This window comes from Crotalus tigris, unplaced genomic scaffold (assembly GCF_016545835.1).
Source record: "Crotalus tigris isolate CLP2741 ecotype Arizona unplaced genomic scaffold, ASM1654583v1 scf7180000023722.550826, whole genome shotgun sequence".
Classification (NCBI taxonomy): domain Eukaryota; kingdom Metazoa; phylum Chordata; class Lepidosauria; order Squamata; family Viperidae; genus Crotalus; species Crotalus tigris.
In genome coordinates this window covers 77735-100263 of record NW_024100140.1, presented here as the reverse complement: position 1 = coordinate 100263, position 22529 = coordinate 77735, and the positions used below count along the sequence as shown (strand labels likewise).

At 43.4% G+C, this 22529-nt stretch overlaps 1 protein-coding gene across 1 annotated transcript in view; it reads left to right on the top strand.

Annotated features, from left to right (window-relative positions):
- Positions 1-312: 312 nt before the first annotated feature.
- ANKRD28 (ankyrin repeat domain 28) overlaps positions 313-22529 on the top strand; it is a 98904-nt gene continuing 76687 nt past the window's right edge. The window contains exon 1 of the mRNA XM_039321224.1: positions 313-640. Coding sequence (XP_039177158.1) covers positions 614-640 — 27 coding nt within the window. The 5' untranslated portion in view covers positions 313-613. The remainder of the gene's footprint in view (positions 641-22529) is intronic.

The window sequence follows — 22529 nt, the reverse complement described above, 5'->3', positions numbered from 1 at the left end:
CTCCTTAACACTAACGTCTAACTCCCAATTCCTAAAAGCCGCCCTCTCTTTCGAGTAACAGCATTCGCTTTCCTAATTCTTCCCTCGCTCATCTTATTCCCACCAATCATATTAGACCTCCCATCTGACCGCCTCTCCCTCATCCAATCACTGTTGCTTTTTCTTTTATTTATATACGTCTGTGGGCGAGCATGTATAGTTTCGTCACCCCGAGCTGTCCAATCAGGTTTGGAGAGTGACGGACGTTGTAGAAGCGGCATCGATAAAAAGGGGAGGGAGGACGGATTAATTCCGTTTCTGTCCCTGAGTGGAAAGAACCTGGGGATCGCTTAAAGATCGTTGGATAAGTGTTGGGGCGAAAGGTTATCCTCTGGCACCTTCGCCCCTCCCGGTGCTTCCGCCCGCTTGGCAGAACCTGCACCAGCGCCAGCCTAGAGGACGCGAAGGAGGTGGAGCAGTGGGCGGGACCTGCTTCACGGGCTGCGCGGCCAGACAGGGGAGGAGGCGGGGCTGCTGGGGAAGGAATCGTTGGCGGAAGTGAGGAGCCGGAGCGGTGGCTGAAACGGCGAAGGACAAGGATACCGCAGGCGGGGAAGCCTCACCTCGCCTCACTATGGTTCTCCTCGAGCTGCGCGAGCAGGTAGATGTTCCCGGGGCGGAGGGCCAACGGCGTTGCCTTGCTCCGCTTCCCTTAGTCTTTCTGAGGGAATGAGCCTGGCCGCCTGTTTCACCTCCTGGGAGAAGGTGACAGGCTGGGTTAGGAAAAAGGAGGCACTATGGCGGCATTGGGAACGCTGGTGGTGGGTGGGATTGTGGTGTCCCTGCTGCGCTGAACGGCTTCAGGCTTAGTGACGGAGCGCGTGGGAGAGGAGGAGGGGGAGGGAGGACCGCGAACGAAAAGGCGTTTGTCTTCCGAGTGATGGCGTGCGTGCCAGCGGAGGTGCTGGGAAGCGCGCCCGCCTGCCAGGGAAACGGCGAGGAGTGGCGGGCTATTGAATCCACACCCCCTTTCTTTCTTTCCTCGCCCACCCTTCCCCTCCCCCAGTCCCTCGAGGCCCCACCTCCTTTCCCAGGTTACCCCTGCCTGGGCCTAACAGGTGGCAGCGAGTCGCTTCCCCTTCTCCTCCCCGGTCCCGCCTATTCTCATTCCTTCAAGGCCAGAACAATCTCGCGCTCACACACACCCCCTTTTCCAGTCATGTGTCTCGTTGGGACCTTGAATGTGTACATTGTTTATGTAGCATGGGGCTGCGCAAACTGGACATAAAGCGATGACCTTTTGCCCTCCGTAGTTATGTCCAAAGCGACTACTTCTATGTATGTCGGCAAAAAACAGAGAAGTGGATCCGACTAAAGTGTAATAGCCTCCTTTATCCCTCAGAGTTCAGCCAGGTGTTCTTGGGCATCCCTCCATTGGAAGCTTTTGCTGTTGCTGAATATTAGTGAAGGAGATTGCTACAAGCATCGTTTTGTCTTTTCCACGCTTTTCCTCTGAGGCTCAAATAGCACATTGAGGTGCATCTGTCTTTCAGCCTGATCTGTTTAAAATGGAGCTTCCACTTTGACATAGGTCCTTAATTCTGTTCTCGCATTTTAAGGTATTGCTGCTGTACAGTAGGTATATTGGCATAAGATCTGAGATATTTAAGGTTTTCATGAGATTTAATGAATTGCCAATGCCAATATGAAGTTAATAACGAAGCAAGAATTTGAACTCATATTTGCCAGATCTTGTGCTAAGCGCAGTGTTTCTCAACCTTGGCAACTTTACGATGTGTGGACTTCAACTCCCAGAATTCTCTAGCTAGCAACGCTGCCAAGTTGCCAAGGTTGAGAAACACTGTGCTAAAGTGAGTCTCTATATTGTTATTCTGTTTGTCAGAGCTTATAACCCAATACCTTATTTGCAGCATCGATATCATTATCTTCTTGTCTAAGAGTAGACAGGAGAGAGATCAAGATTTCTTTTACTTAACTTTTAAAAAGGTAATGTTCCTAAACACATTAATGAAGCTTTTAATTTTTTTCTTTTAAATATTTTTGTTAATGAAAACATTGACTTGCTTTTCTTAATGGACATATTTAGGGATTCTTGGTGCTCCCTGAGCTTGCTTATTAGCTCAGAGAGCACCAAGGACCCCTCATTTCAACCCCGAGCTACAAATATTCTCCTTAATTGGTATACATATTTAGGGTTTTGTTATATTTTTAATCTAGATAAGTTTGCTGCATATCAGAACTCCTCATTTATTCTAGCTATACTTTTTCATATGCTTTGCTACTTCCTTTTCTGGTCTTGAAAGATTGCATATGTTACATTTATTCTGGAGTAATACTGATATCTGTCCATAGTAAAAATGGATTATTCTGGATTGATTCAGCCTTCTGATTTTACCTCTTTGATATCACATATGCTTGAGCCCTTTTAAATATTTGCTTGCTGTCTCATGTAAGTATTTTCACTTTCTTTTACCAAAGTCTTTAAATTGTTTTGCACATGCTAGTTCTAGTGTGTGTTTCTGTCAAAAATCCTTAATTATTTTTAATTATCCTTTCTAGTGGTCTGTTGGCTTGCCTTTTGCTGTGTTTGTGGGCAGTCTATTTGTAGGTGTGGGCAAATGTGACTGAACAGGTTCTTTGGTTAATTACTCTTGCCCAGGTATTTTGGTACTTGATTTTGCTATTGTCACTTGACAGCTTAACAGAAATGCAATTTAGCACGCTATTGTTAAAATGTATGTATGCACAACATAGAACAAACCTATCAGGACAAGATTCAACAATCCATCTGCATTTGGAGACAAAGGTCACTCTTTTGAAGACTGCAGAGTCCACATTCTAGACCAGCGGTTCTCAACCTGTGGGTCATGACCCTTTTGGGGGCTGAACAACGCTTTCACAGGGGTTGCCTAAAACCATCGGAAAACACATATTTCCGATGGTCTTAGGAACTGAGACACTGCTCCTCTATCTGGCCACCGCCGCCCTCCTCCCCTCCTCCGCCGGCTCCTCCGCCTCCAGAGCACCCTTCTCCTCCAACAGCGCCTGCTCTTGCCACCGCAGTGCCATCGCGCATGCCCCCGACGCTGCCCTGGGCCGGCTCAGCTACGTGGGTGGCCAAGCCGGGTCTGGGCCACTGCTGGCACTGCCAACGGGCTGCTCCATCGCTGCCAGCTGAGCTGAGCTATGGCACCGAGCCGGTCCCCACGCCTCCTGGTTGCCTGGCCGCACTTCACCCCTGGCCACCCTCTGCGCCATGCCAGAGCCTCCCCCACACCGCCCGGCCTGCCTCCCTTGCCGTTGGAGGCCATCTCGGCCCTCTAGCACTTGGCGCGGCCCTGGGGCTGGTGGGCAGAAGTGGCTCCTTCCCAGCTTGCTGGGCTCCGGGCCTCGGAAGAGGCCAGGCAGCGGACAAGAGGGCGAGGCGGCAGCGATGCCCACATGTGCGTGGGAGGCCAGCCGGCCGGGCCGGGAGAAGCGGCACCTTCCAAGCAGGAGCTGGCGCTCTGACCGCACTCCTCTCGCGTGTGACGAGTCGGGGAAGGGTCATGGTGGTGAAAGGCTGTGTTGTGTGGAAAGGGGCTCCCGCGACCCCGCTGCTGCAATGGCGTTCAGGAGGCTGGAGGGGCGGGCAGGTTCCAGGGAGGCAGCTGGGAGAGGGCAAGAGGTGCCGGGATGAGAATGGGGGGCTCCAGGTTGGTGGGTACGAGAGGGCGGCTGGCGGCTCTGAGGCACGTGGATCCTCAGCACGGCTTCCGAGGCCCCGGAGGTGCCGCCGCTTGGCTCTCCTCCAGGCTCTCCGCCAGTGCCTCCCACCCTCCCCGGGCAATTGTGCGGAGCTGCTTGTGCATCCTTGGCAGCACCTGCGGGCAAGGCTGTGTGCCCAGGCCGAAACGCCGCGCTTTTCCTACTGTTTCTCCTCCTCTTGGTCAAAGGCAGACGCGATTTCCCTTTCCCTTCCCTTCCCTTTTCATCTGCACTGGAAAGGACAATTTGGCCCATTTTATTACCGGTACCTGTTGCTTGTTTTATTATTTGTTGCCTTTGCTGAACCAGAGGAAATTGGTTAAAGTGATTTTTCAGGAACTGCAGAATGCCTCCAAGTAAAACCGTAGCAATTACCCAGCCAATTTTCATTGCTAGGGCATCTGTGTGTGTCTCCAGACCTTACTGGACTACCATCCCCAGAAGCCCCAAAAAGTACTGTGGAAGAGTGGGGAATGCTGAGAATTGCAGTTCATCACCATCTGGAAAAACATGACTCTCCAAAGATCCATCCATCCTTCCTTCCTTCCTTCCTTCCTTCCTTCCTTCCTTCCTTCCTTCCTTCCTTCCTTCCTTCCTTCCTTCCTTCCTTTTTTCCATCATATCTCCTTCCTTCTCCATCTCCTTCCTTTCCCCTTCAATCTTCCTTCCTTCCTTCCATCTCCATCTCCATCCCCATCCCTTCCCTTTCAATCTCTCTCTCTCTCTCTCTCTCTCTCTCTCCTTCCTTCCTTCCCCCTTCAATCTCCTTCCTTCTCCATCTCCTTCCTTTCCCCTTCAATCTTCCTTCCTTCCTTTCCCCTTCAATCTCCTTCCTTCTCCATCTCCTTCCTTTCCCCTTCAATCTTCTTTCCTTCCTTCCATCTCCCTCTCTTCCCCTTCAATCTCTCTCTCTCCTTCCTTCCTTCCTTCCTTCCGTCTTTCCTTCCTTCCTTCCTTCCCCTTCAATCTCCTTCCTTCTCCATCTCCTTCCTTTCCCCTTCAATCTTCCTTCCCTTCCTTCCTTCCTTCCTTCCTTCCTTCCTTCCTTCCTTCCTTCCTTCCTCCTTCAATCTCCTTCCTTCTCCATCTCCTTCCTTTCCCCTTCAATCTTCCTTCCTTCTATCTCCATCTCCCTCCCTTCCCCTTCAATCTCTCTCCTTCCTTCCTTCCCCCTTCAATCTCCTTCCTTCTCCATCTCCTTCCTTTCCCCTTCAATCTTCCTTCCTTCCTTCCCCTTCCCTCCCTCCCAACATTTTTGAGCAAGGAAGAATAAGCTTCTCCAGCGAGCATTGCTATATTGTTTTTGTGATTAATCACTATACTTTAATTATGTTCAATTTGTAGCAATGAAAATACACCCTGCATATCAGATATTTACAATACGATTCAAAACAGTAGCAAAATTACAGTTATGAAGTAGCAACGAAAATAATTTTATGGTTGGGAGTCACCACAACATGAGGAACAGTATTAAAGGGTCGCGACATTAGGAAGGTTGAGAACCAGTGTTCTAGACAGAGAGGACCAGTGATTTGAAAGAGCGGTAAAAGAGGCCATATATGTTAAAATTGAACATCCTTCTCAATGAAGGGAAGAGGGATATAACACCATCTATGTCTGGTTTACAACACAATCCTTTTAGCAGTCCTAAAAGTGTTCCACCCCCATGTGCACTCTGATTCAGATGACTCTGAGGGTACATCTAATCCCCCAAGTGACCTCAATGATCTCAGAGATCTAACTACTAACCTTTAGAGTGGTAATGACCAAATGACTGCAAAGAATATAAATCCTACAATTCCCACCATTCTGTCAGAACTGAATAAGCTCTTGGATGAGAAATGAAACATTTTCAAGGAAAAAAACAAGAAAGTCCAATGCCTTTGATGAAGCATCTTTTGGGACAAAATGTCTCCATAAACATTTAAGATCAAATGATGATTGTTTGAAAGGGATTATACATTATAACATACAATAAAAAGATTAAAACAATGTTTTGTAATGGTTGAATGCCTTTTTCCAGTAATTTTTTTCTTCCTGAGAAATCAGTTCCAATAATGGGTAGGAAAGGTCAAGCCATGTTATGAGGTAGCCTAGGACTTAATCCTTTTTCCATTGTTATTTTCACCTTATTATTAAATTGCTACATAAAGCCCCTAGAAGAAATAATTTATCAACATAAGGTGTGGAGGGAGGGGAGGAAGTCTTTTTCAATACATTGCAAATTGATGTAATGGAGATGTTCTTGCTTAAGTTGGCTCAATTTGCAATAGCCTAGATAGTGATGCACACATCTAGATTTGCCAATTTAACACTTCTGTTGGAAGAGCTCCATAGCTCCAATCAGCTTCTGGATGCAATTCAGATGCTGGTTGTCTTTAATGTGCTGCATGGGCTTGATTATCTCCAAGATTACCTGCTCCATATTGAGTCTGCCCAATCTATAAGATTAAGGACAGAAGCTAGCTGAGAAGCTTGATACCTAAGCAGTTTCATCTGTATAATTCCATAATCAGGGTTTCTCAGTGATGGCTTGCTCCTATGAAATAACTTGATCACCTCTATATGGACCACCATCAGCCAGATTAATTTCCATAGAGTGAGGAAAGCCTAGTTGTGGAATATTTGAGGGGTTTTAAGATTATTTATCCCTGTTGGACTGTGCCATTATGGCATATGTTAGAATCACTTCCTTTAGTTTTAATCTTTTTATGTTATACACTACTGTAAAACTGGTTAGAATGCAGCAGCATAGCAATCTTACAATTATATTAATAATAATGATGTAGAATATAGATAATAAGATGTTTTGTCTATGATGTGTATGCAAAATAATTACCATAAACTTATAATACAGCCTTAAGTAACAAGTTTTAGATTTCATAATTTAAAAAAAATTGTAGATATTTAATAGGCAAAGAATTGAGACATGTACTTTTTCATGTCCATATTTCTGGTATATTAAATCAATTTCCTGTTATGTTTGAACTGGAATGTTGATTTAAAATGCTGACTGCAAAACATAAGTTCAAACTGATATTTCATTTTTTAAAATTTTTATTTTTTAAAATTTACTTTACTTAGTCTCCTGGCTGGGCACCAACAACATTGTTGATATTAAAAATAACATGCTTTCTCAGAAGTGGATGCAGGAAAGGGTAGAATTTAATGTTTTTTTCTACTCTAATAGCAAGGAGTTTTGGAGGGGTATCATTACCTTCGAATTGAACTTGCTATCATGAACTTTGGTAATTTAATTTGTGGCATACTAAATAAACTTTATTTGTCTGTATTATGTTTGGACATTTTTATGATAGTATAATATTAGCAGTTGATTTTTTTTTTATTCTTGAGACTATGGAAGCAGTATCTGGAGAAAGCCTAGCATTTTAGGGGGAACCTAATTTCTATCCTGTTTGTTTTTCATGCTTTAATATTATGGCTCTTAATATTGTTTTTCTTGCTGCAAAATGTCTACAGTAAGGTAGGTAGATCATAATGCCAAATTCCTATTTGATAAATGTTGGGGTATCAAAGCCATAGTTTTGCAGCAATACTATTATTCTTAACTGATTTAAACATTAATTGAATTTTAATTTCATAAACTTTATGGATTTATGCCTGGAAAAGGAATAAATGAACACAGAACATAGAATAACAGAGTTGGAAAGGTACCTTGGAGGTCTTCTAGTTCAACCTCCTGCTCAAGCAGGGAGACCTTATAATACTTTAGACAAGTGGCTATCCAGTCTCTTCTTAAAAGCCTCCAGTGATGGGGCTCCCATAACTTCTGAAGGCAAGTTCTGGTTCTCACTGATAGGAAATTTCTCCTGAGTTCTTAGTTGCTTCTCTTGATTAATTTCCATCCATTGTTTCTTGTCTTGCCTTCTGGTGCTTTGGAAAATAGGCTGACCCCAGAAGCACCTGAAATATTGGAACATTGCTATCATGTTGCCCCTAGTTCTTCTTTTAACTGGAATAGATATACCCAATTCCTGCAACCGTTCTTCATAACTTTTAGCCTCCAGCCTCCTAATCATCTTTGCTGCTCTTCTCTGCACTCTTTCTTGTGTCTCACATCTTTTTTATATTGTGGTGATCAAAACTGAATGCAGTATTCCAAGTGTGGTCTTACCAAGGCTTTTTAAAGTGGTACTAATACTTCATATGATCTTGATTCTATCCCTCTATTAATGCAGCGTAGGATTGTATATGCTATTTTAGCTGCTGCTGCACATTGCTGGCTTATATATAAGGGATTGTCCACTAGGACTGCAAGCTCCCTCTCACAGTTACTGGTATTGAGCCATGTTTAACCTAGTCTGTACCAGTGCAATTGGTTTTTTTTGCTTAAGTGTAAAGCCTTACTTTTATTCATATTGAATTTCATTTTGTTAGATAGGGCCTAGTTTTCAAGTCTGTTGAGATCCATCTGGATCTTGAGCTTATTTTTTGGAGTGTTGGCTATTCCTGCCAGCTTAATGTCATCTGTAAATTTGATGAGTTTGCCTTCTAATCCCTCACCTTAATCATTTATGAAGATATTGAAGAGTATTAGGTTTAAAATGGAACCTTGGGGTGTATCCCACTGCTTACTTCTCTCCATGAGGACCACATGTTGTGTGCAGTTTGTCAACCAATTACAAATCCTATCTGCTGATTATATTATTTATCTCATATTTTTCTAGCTTACCAAAAAGTAGGTAGTGGTCTAATTTGTCAAATGCCTTACAGAAATCTTAAGTATATTATGTCCACAGCATTTCACTGATCCATTAATTTAGTCACTTTGTCAAAGAATGAAACAAGATTAGTTTGGCATCTGTTTTTGACAAAGCTGTGTTGGCTTCTGGTTATAACTTTATTTCTAGGTGTTCACATATTTGTTTGATATCTTTTCCGAGATCATCCCAAGTATTGATGTCAAGCTAATTGGTTTGTAATTTCCTGAATCTGTTTCCCCCCCCTTTTTTTGAAGATGGGAACCACATCAGCTCTTTACCAATCCTCAGGTAGTTCCCTGATGCTCTAAGAACTTTGAAAAATATGGTTCAGAGATCACGTCTGCCAGCTCCCTCAGAACTTTGGGTTGTAATCCATCAAGATCTGTTAATTTGAATGTGTCTAGAGCTGACAGGTGTTCTTTTATGTTACTTTTGCTTATTTTAATTTGCATTCCTAGCCTGTATTTTATGGTTCTGTTTTTGGTAAGTGGGTTATATTATCTTTTTGTATAAAGACAGATGCAAAGAATGAATTAAGCAGTTCTGTTTTCTCCCTACTGCTAGTGACTTCCTTGCCATCATCTCCTATTAGTGGACTGATGATTTCTTTCACTTTTTTGTTTTTTTATTTATTGAAACTTATTATTTTTGACATTTGTTGCAAGGTTCATTCTGAGCCTTAGCTTTTCTAACTTCATCTTTGCAGGCTCAGGCTGTTGTTTCTTGGTATTCTGCCTTAGTTATGTGCCCCTCGTTCTATTTTTTTGTACCGTATATTCCGGCGTATAAGGCGACTGGGCGTATAAGATGACCGCCAACTTTTGAGAAGATTTTCAGGGTTTAGAAAGTCATCTTATACGCCAGAAAATACAGTACAATATTGAATTTCTGTTTATAGATGAGCACAATAGGAGCTCCTTTGCTGCTAGAAAGCTTTGTCCTGTTAGTACTTATTTCTGTAAAAAAAAAAAAAATAGGGCTGGCCACTAGGTGGCAGATTGGTTTAAATTCAGAGAACAGCTACCCATATATTCCTGCATATAAGACGACCCCTGACTTTTGAGAAGATTTTCAGAGTTTAGAAAGTCATCTTATACACCGGAAAATACGGTACTTATCCTTTTTTCATCCAGTTTGTCCAAGAGTTCATAAAGTTTTATAGTTCACAAATTCACAATGTTTTATAGAGATTGGACTAGTTCATCCTCTTTACTCTCTGCTCTCCTCTCAATGAACAGAAATCACCATGTGATTGAGAACTTTAATAAAAAAGTGTGCCTAATTGTCCAGAAAGTTTTGTTTCAGATCAAATGAATGGTAGTTGAATTTTTTTTTTTTCAGATTTTGCCCCTGAATCCAGATTGAGGAAAATGGGCATATAGGCTCTTCAGTTCTTTGTTCTTTTAGATTCTTCAATTGTTGTCTTTGCTGTCTTTATGTCAGTCGCTTTTATTGAATCACCAATAACCTTATAGACTCAACTGACACAAAAACTGAAACTTGGACATTTGGTTAGGTTTTTATATCTGACTTTAGTAGTTTTGGGGAGACTTTTAAGTTAGTCCTCATTTACCGACTGCCTCATTTAATGACTGAGTGATGTTACAATAGTGTAAAACAAATATCTTGGTGACAAATATCTAATTTCTGTTCTTGCAAAGTATGTTTTCATTTTTTTCAACTTATTTTTTCCTAGCAGGATTCTTGATTCTTCTCTTCTTCCGAATATTTACTCCATATGAGAGAAATGGTTAGAACTTTTATTCATTCTACTGTTGGAAGAACAAAAAAAAAATGCTTCCTCATCTCGGTTGCTGCTTCCTTTCCTGTTGCCTCTTTTTATCAGGACTTTGTAACTTTCAGATTTGCCCCTCTGACTCCTAGATTTTTGGCTGTTCAACTTTTCTTCTTGTTACATTCTACCTATCGGTAAGTCTCTGATGTAATATGGTCAGTGTCCCAAGTAGATCACAAAGGAAGTATGATAAGATGAACAGATTCCATTTATTACATCAACAGAATTTTGCGAGTTTGAAAGTACAGATCTTTTGCTGTCTTTTTTTTTATCCACCTGACCAGGAAGGGTGAATCCTTTCTAAATCTCTTTCTCTCTCTATTAATCAGTTGTAGGCTTCTTCCACTTTTGTGTAATCATTCTGTGCGCAGTTTCTTTTTCCTGTCTTCCAAGGTCATTCTTGCTTTCCATTATTAGTGGTAATTTGTATGAATCCTTATTAAACTGGAATTAAAAATGAATCAGTATCAAACAGGGATGGGGTTTACCTATCTATCCTTGCCCTATTTCTTTGAGGTCTTTGGTACCATCAACCATGATATCTTTCTGGATCAGCTCAGAGGAACAGGGATGTGCTGGTTTGCCTCCTTCCTTAGGGTTGATTCCAGCTGGTGCTGACTGGGGAGAATAGTTCTTATCCTCAGCCCCTATTATGTAAGGTGCTGCAGAGTTTGATGCTCATCCATCACTGTAGGATAAGATATCATCAGCATCCTGAGGATACCCACTGTGTATTTCTGTCCATGGCAAATACTATACTCTGAATGTCTTATGCTGGTGCCTGGAGGCTGTAACGTTCTATATCAGGAACAGTAATCTTCAGTTGAACCTTGGCAAAGTTGGATGGCTTTGGTTTTGGGACCGTATGCCTCTAGGATATGGGTGTCAAACTTGATCATGTCACATGATGTATGGTATCACATTTTTTGCCTTTGCGGAGCCAGGATGGGCATGGCCTGCACATGACGCATCTGCTCTGTGGGCTGCCAATTTGACACCCTGGCTCTAGGACTACATCATCTCTGATGCTGGATGAAGTTGCTTTGCTCCAGAAATAGCTGGTATGCAATCCGGGACTCTTCTTGGACTCATGATTATTATTCAAGGAACAGGTGGCAGTCATTGCTAGAAGGGCTATTGTATAAGTTTGTGTTGTGCACCAATTGTATCCATTCCTATATTGGAATGTTTTGCTCACAGTTACTCATGTTCTAGTTGAGTCCTGATTGGATTATTGCAATCCACTCTACATGATGTTGGTCTTGAAAGACTATCTGTAAGCATCATGAAGAATGCAGTGGCACAAGGAGTTATGTCTGTTTCTAGAACAGCACATAAGCTGCATTGATTTCAGTTTGGGACCAATTCAAAGTACATGGCATTGGACTGGGCTATTTGAAGAACCTCGTCTCCCCAGTTACATCTACCTGTCCCATTACACCTGGCAGATGGCATGCTTTGGGTCCTGTCTGCAAGAGCCTTTTACTTGCAAGTCCCAGGAGGCAGGCTTTCTCTGCTGTGGCACCCACCTTATGGAACATTCTTTCCATTGCCTCCCCCCTGCCTCCCCAAATGAGGTTGGCTCCATCCCTGTTAATGTTCGGTAAGTTTCTGAAGACCTAGCTTTGTCATCAGGCTTCAGAGTCCCAGGAGATCAAGGCTATTCTAAAATAGCTCTATCATTGTGTTTAATTAATATTTTTAATAATGACCATTTTTAATGATTACTTTTATATAGTATATATCGGGGTCCCCAAACCTTGGTCTGTGGACCAGCACCTGTCTGCGGCATGCTAGAAACTGGGCTGCACAAACAAGCGAAGCCCCATCCATGGAATGCAGGCAGCACATGAAACCATGCCCCCTCTGGTCTGTGAAAAAACTTCTCTCCATGGAACTGGTCCCTGGTGCCGCAAAGGTGGGGGCCACTGGTTTATATAGTATGTTCTTTTTAAATGTTGTACACCATTCAGAGACACTTTGTGTGAAATAAGCGGCCATATAAATTTGATAAATATTTTAATGTTTTGCATTTCACACACTTTGTTGTTTATAGTTATATGTTGGTAAGGATTAGTTTATTGTTTGTTTTTTATTTTGTTTGCTGCCCAGAGTCACATTGCCTGGGCAACTTTACAAATTTTGTTTAAAATAAATAAAAAATAATTAAGGTCCTTATTAAATATATCATTAGCCATCAGCACCTGCTTGGAAAGTTATGCACACAAGAGAGCGCTGCCTGAAGTAGCTTGGAGTAATACAGCTGCCAAAGTAAAATTAGATGTGTCAACCTTATATTACAAAGGGATGGTGGGTAGGATCAATAAGATAAGAAACTGGAGTAAGAAGTAAATTCTAGGTGGACTAAAATTCTAATGAAGAACACTTCCTTTTTAATAAACCGAGTCATTGATGTGGCCAGACCATGCAGAGTCAGAAATATAGTAGAAATTGGCGACATTTTTTGAAGACAAAAAGTGTAGTATTTCAGCCAGATCTGTCTGAAATCCTTCAGAGGAAATTCTTCAGTACAGCTGGATCAAAGGGACTTTTGTCCAGAAGGTACAGAGACACTGAAGAATTTACATGAATGATATCCTTGTAAAGGGCTGAATACTCTTACCGTAATAGTTAAACAATCAAATAAATTATCAAAATTATAATAAATTTTTAAAAATGTGATTCATTAATTTTTAGAGAATCAAGGGGTACTGTGTAAGCTTGATTTATATTCAGATCTTCTGTTTAGGCAATACTTGAATATTGATTCAGGTTTCAAACATGTTGCATCCAGAATGTAATTTTCAGCATTCTTGTTAAACAAATGCTCTATCATTAATCTAAATGATGAGATGGTATTGGCACTGAAAGAGATTTAATTATTTTTGTCTTTTATCAAGGATTTTCAGTCATATGCTTCTGCCCCTTAATAGTTAAATTTTCTCTTCAGAATAATTTTTTATTGCTGACTAAATTAATTGAGAAAGTTCTCAAATACATTGGCACTTTTTTAAAAAGTGAATTTTCTGATTTTTGCTATTTGTAGAGTTTTAAATTCATTCATGAACTAACAGCTTTGAATTTCAAACGTCTGATTTACAGTTTCTTGTGTCATTCAACATAATTTGAGAAATTATCACTTTAAACCAGGCTTTTATAAATAGCCGGGGAAAGTAATTCTATTTTGATAATGTATAAAAACTCTAGAATTATCAGCACAATTTCAGTCTGTCCAACCCTACTTCCCTCTAGTTTAATAATATGTAAAATGTATGAAATATATTTATATGGCTCAAATATATTCCAACAATTTACTTGCATGCAGAAATATAATTATTGGAATACAGTAGCACACTGGATGATATTCTGATGTTGTACTACAGGGGGCAGTAGTCTACTTTTTATACTGTGTATTAGCTTCATCACAACAAATTCAGACCTCATTTTAAAATGACTTTTATATGCCTTTCCCTTGTGCTTTATAGTAATCAAAAGAAATATACCATTAGGACTTATGTGGTTACAACTTAAAAGATTTCTGTTTTGGTGTTGCAATACTTTGATGTAGGTCTTAAATTTATATTTGTGCAAGTATGTTTAAATTGTGTGTATGATGTATATACAAACATAAGCACTTCTCCTTCTACTTCCCAGATACATGCATCCAGTATATATACATGTGTGTATTTCCTCAAAAGATTAAAATAACGTTCTTATTTATCTGTTTTTTTAAATTGTCTTGTTTTGCAACAGAAATTTTAGGCTAAATTGTGGTTATAAGTCGAGGATCACCTATGCAAAAAATAAATAAATCCAGGTATCTTGTAAAATAACTTTGAGTTTCAGTTTTGCAAATATTAAATCTTTCAAGTTACAAATGGTAAAAAAAAAAAAAAAACCTGATCACATACAGATGTAAATACTAATAAAAATCAGTTAAGTTAGAGTAGGGTGTAAATAGGGTAGGGATCCAAGTGTTTGAATTTTATACTTTCAATTTCTTCTTAAAACTGAAATGCAAAAGTAAACTGTCCTGCATCATTGTTTTCTAGAGCCAAAACCAGTACCTACTTATACTAATATTGTATATAATGAATAAGGACAAGAAATTTTATTTCTTTTCTGTATTTTACTGATTTACAGGACTAAACTTAAACATTGTTACTACAAACACTCAGATTCTTCAGTACAGGAGATGGAGAATCCACCTATGGGTTTTCTCTGTCTGCCTGCTCTTGAGACCAAGTAGCCAAACTTGACACGTCCCGTCTTGCTAGGAGATCCAGTCTTAACTTGGTCTCAGCTCTTGAAGACGTATCAGGTTTGGCTCTCAACAGATAGCAGGTTAGAAATCTATTGGTGAATTCTCCTTTTTCCTTTAAATTAATTGAAATCCTCCCTTACTTTGTAAATCCTAATTTGGCATTTCCCCTCAAATTTTTATTTTATCACTGGGATCAGTGTTACCTTAGAATTACTGCTTGAGGAGTGGGAGGTGGGGGGGGGGGAAGACTCCTGCAGCTTTCCTTTCCTGTTTTCTCCCAGGGCAGGCTTGCCCTGGAAATCCATTCTTCTCCCCCCCGTTTCTTTGTCCAACAACAGAATCTCGTGCTGCAGGATTGAGATTCTTTTTCCCCTGAATTTGGGGCCTCCAAATCACCTCCGATAGCCGGGAGCACCCACAGGCGCCATTTTGGTTGCCGTCGGAGGCAATGAAGTTGTATTTGTTGCTTCTGGTTCGGAGGCTGTCTGTTGATTTAAATTTCGGCGCAGTGTTTAGCGCTGCCTTACAGTCTGGCCCCAGCACCAGCAACCTTCGTCTCAAAGCCTCCGGAGTCATTTGCAACGGAGAGTAGATCGCGGCCGCCATTTTGAGGCCGTCGCCCAGGGAACGAAGTACAGGAGCAGGTTCCTCTGCTTTTTGCAATCGTTTGGGGCCTTTCCTGAATTTTGGAATTGGCCTCATGTGCTTTGGGGGCCAAGATCTTTCAGACCCACCACAGCCTGTTAGATTAATAGCACCTTTCACAAAGCTACTGCGGCCGCCTTTTGAACCACACCATGCGGTCCTATAACTAGGCCACATTGAGCCCTGCCCCAGTGGCTACCTGCAGGCCTCATCGCTGTACCAGTGAAGGTTTTTGTTGGCCGTAGATCAAACCTTAGAGGATAGAGCATCCTACCTCCACAATCAATATCTACAATTTATAACATTGATCAGCCGCCATTTTGAACTTGATCCTTTCTTGCCAGGCCTTGTCTCAGGCCCTCTGTACCCTTCATTGGGAGTTTTTGCCTTTTCTGGTGCACCTTGAGTGGCCACCTAAAGTCTCCGGGCGGAGCCTAGAGAGTGGCCCCAAATGTGCCTTCGGCATTTCACTCAATTGCCGTGACCTAAGCCCAGATAGATTTTTTTTTTCTGATCAGGTGGTCAGGGGAACAGTCTTGTTACTTGTTCCAATTTCGCTTCCGCCAACCACTTGCCTGCCAGAGCTTTGTCTCAATTTTTTTTGAGACTGCTCAACCAGGATGGAGGACTCAACGATGGCTCAACTCAGGAGCACTGCCTCACCATCCACCATTTACGGCTGCCACAAATCCCCTACCCAGGAGGCGGCAGGTAAGTCCAAATCTAAGGCTAAGAACACACTCAAGAAGTCTTCCAAGTTGGCGGAAAAGCAAGCCAGCCATAGGCACCAGGCTCTGGAGAAGGAGTTCTCCAGAGTGCAGAGTCGGGCCAGATTAGAGGTGGATCAATTGGGGGCGTCTGAATTTGACCTTCCCTTAGGTCCCTCAACTTCAGCTCAGGGCGTGTGGCCCCTCTCAGGGACGCCGGTCACACTAGGTTCACCCTCCACATTGGTTCAACACACAACAACAGCTCCCGGCCCAGCCCCAGAGGCCACATTTACTCCCATGGCTGCAGGACTCAGAGGATCAGACATCGGAGACATTTTCTCTGACGCCCGCTTTGAGGCCTTGCTATCCAAGGTCGTGGGCCGAGCTCTAGCGCAGCGCTCCTTCCATACTCCTGATCAGGGGGCTTCCACATCGGCCATGCCACCTTATGTTCTTCCTACGGAGCTCCCTATACTTCAGGAGCCCACGTCTCTCACGCATTCCTCCATGAGCGGTTACTCTTCCTCTCAAGGTGAGGAACAGCCGGACTTTAATATGTCAGAGGAGGAGGAACTTCCCCCTGAGCCCTCCCCTTCGGGAGGCTTATTCAATCCGGCCCTTTTTCTTTCACTGCTGCACAAGGCCACATCAACTGCAAACATAGGATCTGATCAGTTCCTCAGCCACAGGCAACATCGGGTTCCGATTTTTTTTTGAAACGGTGGCAACCCAACATCACGTTCCGTGTCCCTCTATTTTCCTTAAAGGGATCAAGAAACAATGGGCCTCCCCTTCCTCATTCTCTTCTGTAAGCGGGACTGATAAAAAGATCTTTAGCACCTCCACAGACCTCACTGATGCACTGGAGGTTCCAAGATAAACGAAGCTTGGTATCCTGATATCCCAGACTGCGGTCGCTGGGGATTTGTCGGAGGCACTTAAAGCGGACGACAAAAAATGGGAACAGACTTTCCGGAAGACCCATCAATCAGCAGCGTGGGCAATTAAAACGGCCACTTGTGTGTCCTTTTTTGTCCAAACTACCCTTCTATGGTTACAACAACTTCAGGCCAGAGTCCCTGCTGAGGACATTCGGACCCATCAAGACCTAAGCAAAATGGTGGCGGCCACTGAGTACATGGCGGATGCAACGCTTCAGTCAGCCAACTTTGCTACTAGGTCCAGTATCACAGCCAGGAGGATGCTATGGCTGAAACACTGGCAGGCTGACGCCAAGGCCAAATGGCGTCTAGCGACTGCTCCTTATCTGGGCAATAACTTATATGAGGAGGCCCTGGCTCCACACCTTATGGAAAACAAGGACAAGCACAAGGTCATGGCTCACTTGAACAAAAAGACTGAAAAGCGTCCTGCTCCTTACTTTTGTAGGCAGTCCTTTCGGCTGGCAGCCGGTACAACAGTTACCCAGCTCCCCCACTCATACACTCCCAGATAGGAAAGACCGTATGACTGCCCTTATGACAGACCAGGTTTTCGGCCCAGACAGCAGAGCTGGTCTAAGTGGCAAGACGCCCATACAGGAAGTCCAAGTGACTCCTATACGGTCCTTCCCATCGGGGGAAGGCTAGCCCACTTCTTCCACCAGTGGGAATTTACTTCCACAGACAACTGGGTCTTACAAACCATCCAGTTTGGTCTGTCCCTGGAGTTTCTAGCCAAGCCCCCAGACCGATTCATTGTCTGTTCCGTTTCCAGGAATCCACTCAAACAGGGACTTATGCAGGAGGCTATCCAACATCTTCTAGAGATTCAGGCCATAGAACCGGTACCACCGGACCACAGGGGAGGGGGGTTCTATTCCATCCTCTTTGTGGTCCCCAAAGCCTCAAGGGGTTGAGAGTGATTCTAGACCTCAAACACCTAAACCATTACATCACTTACAAAAAGTTCAAGATGCAATCACTCCAGTCCATCCTGGGGGGCATCAGACACGGAGACTTCCTGGTGTTAGTAGACCTCCCGGAAGCGTATCTCCACATCCCTATCCATCCAGCTCACCGGCGGTCCTAAGGTTCTGTTACAGGGGCAGGCATTTCCAGTACAAAGCCCTTCCTTTCGGCCTTTCTTTGGCACCCAGGGTGTTCACCAAGATCCTGGCTGTGCTAGCCGCCCAGTTGAGGAAAATACCAATACACATCCAGTGTTACTTGGACGACATCCTGATCCAAGCGTCATTCTTTCAGCTCAGACGGACCTGAAACACACCATTCAGGTCCTTCAACAACATGGCTTCTCAGTCATCTTTAAAAAAAGCCAGACAGTTCCCTCATCCAGGCTTCTGCACCTGGGAGCCGTCATAGACACCATAAACTGCATGGTCTATCTCTCTCAGGAGCGAGTAGTCAGCATCAGGGACCTGGCTCGCCATACAGGGAACACACAGTTCCATTGGTCTTACTCTCCCAACTGTTGGGGAAGATGGTCTCCTGCTATAGTTCCTTGGGCCAGACTCCACTTGCGGGACCTCCAGTGGTTCCTCCTACCATTTCAGCAGGTGAATGCCAGCGCATCCAACCATCAGGTCAGGGTTCCGGTTCACATTTGCAGGTCGCTACGCTGGTGGTTCTCACAGGCAGTGACCAAAGGATCACCCTTCAAGGAACCGGACCACATCACAATCACGACAGACGCCAGTCTGTTCGGTTGGGGAGCCGATCTATAGTCTCAGTTTGCGCAGGGCCGTTGGTCCCACGCAGACTTAAGACACAACATCAATTGGCTGGAGCTCAGGGCCATACACCTAGCTCTTCGCCAATTCAGACACTGGATCAGGGGTCATCATGTTCTGATCCTTACGGACAACATGACATCCAAGGCACACGTCAATCGTCGGGGGGCACCAGGTCCCTCATGTCCGAGGCACGACTCCTGGGTTCCTGGGCAGAGTCCAACCTGGCCTCTCTCAGGGCCGAACACATCTTGGGGGTCGAGAACCAACAGGCAAACTTCTTGAGTCGAGCTACGGTGGATCCCTCGGAGTGGGGATTGCATCCGGATCTGTTTTCCGAGATCTCCCACAGGTTCGGCCAGCTGATCCTCGACCTGTTTGTGTTGTCAACCAATGCCCAACTCCTCAGGTACTACTACTACCACTACTTCCTTCCAGGGGCGGAAGGGACGGACGCTTTGCGGAACCCGTGGCCACGAGGTCTCCTCTATGCATTCCCTCCACTCCCACTTATATCGGCAACCATCCGCAAACTACTGCAGGAGCAGGCGGAAGTGATCCTCGTGGCCCCGTACTGGCCACAGAGGCTGTGGTTTGCCGACTTAGTGAATCTTTCCCGGTCTCCTCTGTGGAAGATTCCTCCACATCACGTATCCTTGCACCAGGGGAACCTCCAATACCCGGACCCTCAATGGTTGCACTTAACCGTCTGGCTCTTGAGCACAGCATCATGACACAAGAATTGTTTTTTCCCCATGCAATCACCATGATTCAAGCCTCTTGTCGCCCTGCAACCAATCGCATTTATGATTCTACTTGGAAAAATTTTTGCCATTGGTGTAGAAGGCGACAACTAGATATCTACAAATTGACCATCCCTCAGATCGTAGATTATCTGCTAGACGGTCTGGACAGAGGCCTGGCACCTGTGACTATTCATAGACAGGTGGCAGCTCTGTCAACATTACTCACTTGTGTGGATTCAGTTCCCTTAACTCACCACCCCAGGATTCGCGCCTTTATCAAGGGTGCATGCAACACCAGACCTCCGGTGGTACATAGGTACCCATCTTGGGAATTGCCTCGCGTCCTTCATACTCTAACAAAACCACCCTTTGAGCCCATAATGACTATTCCGTTACGGAATCTATCTCTTAAGGTTGTGTTCTTAGTCGCCATCACGTCAGCCAGATGTATCTCTGAGCTAGCTGCTCTATCAGTCAGGAATGACCTTTGAATCTTTCACAGCAATCGGGTGGTCCTTTGCCTGGACTCTGCATTTGTGCCTAAAGTAAATTTGCTTTTCCATAGCGCACAGGAAGTCATCTTACCAAATTTTTGCCCCAATCCTTCCCATGACTTGGAGCAGCAGTGGCACACACTGGACGTCCGCAGGGCACTGCGGCGTTATATGAAACGTACGGAGCCTTTTCGTAGGTCTGTGGCCCTATTTGTTTCTTTCCGTCTGGCTTCTCTGGGACAGAAGGTTTCTGCTAGTACTATTGGCAGGTGGATCAGGACCTGTATTGTGGAGGCGTACCAGGCCTCTTCCCTGCCGGCTCCAAGTCATCTTACTGCCCATTCCACTTGCAGTGCTGCGACCTCCGCGGCATGGGCCACTCAGGCATCCATCAAGGAAATTTGCAGGGCTGCGACATGGTCCTCCCCCTCCCCATTTGTATGCCATTACAGGATCAACCACTTCGCTTCAGCGGATGTCTCCTTTGGTCGGAGGGTCCTCCAGCAAGTGGTCTCTGGGGACACTATTGCGGCCTTATCTGTTTCCCACCCATTGGGACAGTGAGGCTTTGGTATGTCCCATTGGTGGATTCTCTATCTCCTGTACTGGAGAAGGGGCGTTGTCTTACCTGAATGCCTTTTCTCAGTATGGAGATGGAGAATCCACACCCACCCCTTTAGGTCAGTTAGGCTGCATTTAAGGGTTTGAGAGCCAACACCTCGTCCACTTTCAGTCACTTCGCCTTCATTAAGACTGGATCTTCTAGCAAGAGGGGGCGTGTCAAGTTTGGCTACTTGGTCTCAAGAGCAGGCAGACAGAGAAAACCCATTGGTGGATGATTCTCCATCTCTGTACTGAGAAAAGGCGTTCAGGTAAGACAACGCCCCTTTTTTTCTTTTCGTTCTTCTCTGCTCTTGAAACATGGTGTTTCTTAATAATCTTTTAAATCAGTAGCCCCCAACCTTTTGGATACCAGGAACTGGTTTCCGTGGAGAAAATTTTTTCCTTGGACTGGAGGGGGTGTGGTTTTGCCTGCTGCTTGCATCCCACAGATGGGACTTTGTTTGTTTGAGTGGCCTGGTTGCTGGCATGTTGCAGCCTGTTTTAGATTCCATTATGTCCATGCAAAGTTGAGTATAAAAATAAGCACTAGTAATAAGAACTAGTTTCTTTTAATATCTATACCTTTACTTCATATATAATCACTAAATTTAATCCTTGTGGTTCCATAAAGTCACATTGTTCAGGTGTAGTGATAATGAATAATAGGCAGAAGTTGGAATTTTTAAAAGTTTATCTATAGAAACTATATTTTTATTGGGTGGTATGGAAGTGGCCTCATAACTGGATGTCTAGTTCACCTATCTGGCAGTTGCCTCTGCAGTTGTTAAGTAAGTTGTTAAGTGAATCACTGCAATTATTAAGTTACTAACATAGTTGTAAAGTGAATTTGGCTTCCAATTGACTTTTCCTGTCAAAAGAGCAGAAAAGGTGATCACATGACCCTTGGGTATGTAATAAATATGAACCAGTTACCAAGTGTACAAACTTTGATCACGTGACCATGTGAATGCTGAATGGGGATGGTCTTAAGTGTGAAAAATGGTCACAAGTCACTTTTTTCAGTGCCATTGTAACGTTGAATGGTCATTTAAATGAATAGTTGTTAGTTGAGGACTACTTGTATTCTAGTACAGGTAGTCCTTTATTTACAACCAGAATTGAGCCCAAAATTTCTGTTACTAAGCAAGCAGTTGTTAAGTGAATTTTGTCCTATTTAATGTCCTTTCTTGCCACAATTGTTAACTGAGTCACTGGAGTTATCAAGTTAGTAACATGGTTGTTCAGTGAATCTGGCTTCCCCATTGATTTTACTTGTCAGAAAGTTGCAAAAGAAGATCACAGGACCCCAGCCAGACACTGCAACTATCATAAATATGAGTCAGTTGCCAAAGGTCTTAATTTTGATCACAGGTTCATGGGGATGCTGCAACAGTCATAAGTGTGAAAAATGGTCATAAGTCACTTTTTTTAATGTGGTTGTAACTTCGAATGATCACTAAATGAACTGTAGTAAGTCAAGGGCTACCTGTAGTAGGATAACCTATACTAGGTATGATTAATAATATATTTATTTCCTTATAACCTAGTACATGTAAACTTCAAATTTTAGTAAATGTTTTACTGTTGATGTAATGCATTAGACATACAAAAATGTTTCAGAGTTGAAATTCATAAATGATCACTGCAATTTTGTTAAAAATCCTTCCACTTCTTAGTCTTTTTTTCCTACAGTGAGGGAAAAAAATTATTGATCCCCTGCTGATTTTGTACCTTTCCCCATTGACAAAGAAATCCAGAAAAATGCATTTCAAAAAAGTTATAAATTGATATGCATTTTAATGAATGAAATAAGTATTTGATTTCTTATCAATCAAAAAGATATCTGGCTCCCAGATGTCTTTTATACAGGTTATGAGCTGAAATTAGGAGCATTGTCTTAAAGAGAGTGCTCTTAATCTCAGCTTGTTACCTGTATAAAAAACACCTATCCACAGAAGCAATCAATCAGATTCCAAACTCTCCACCATGGCCAAGACGAAAGAGCTGCCAAGGATGTCAAGGACAAGATTGTAGACTTACACAAGGCTGGAATGGGCTACAAGACTATCGCCAAGCAGCTTGGTGAGAAGGTGACAACAGTTGGTGCAATTA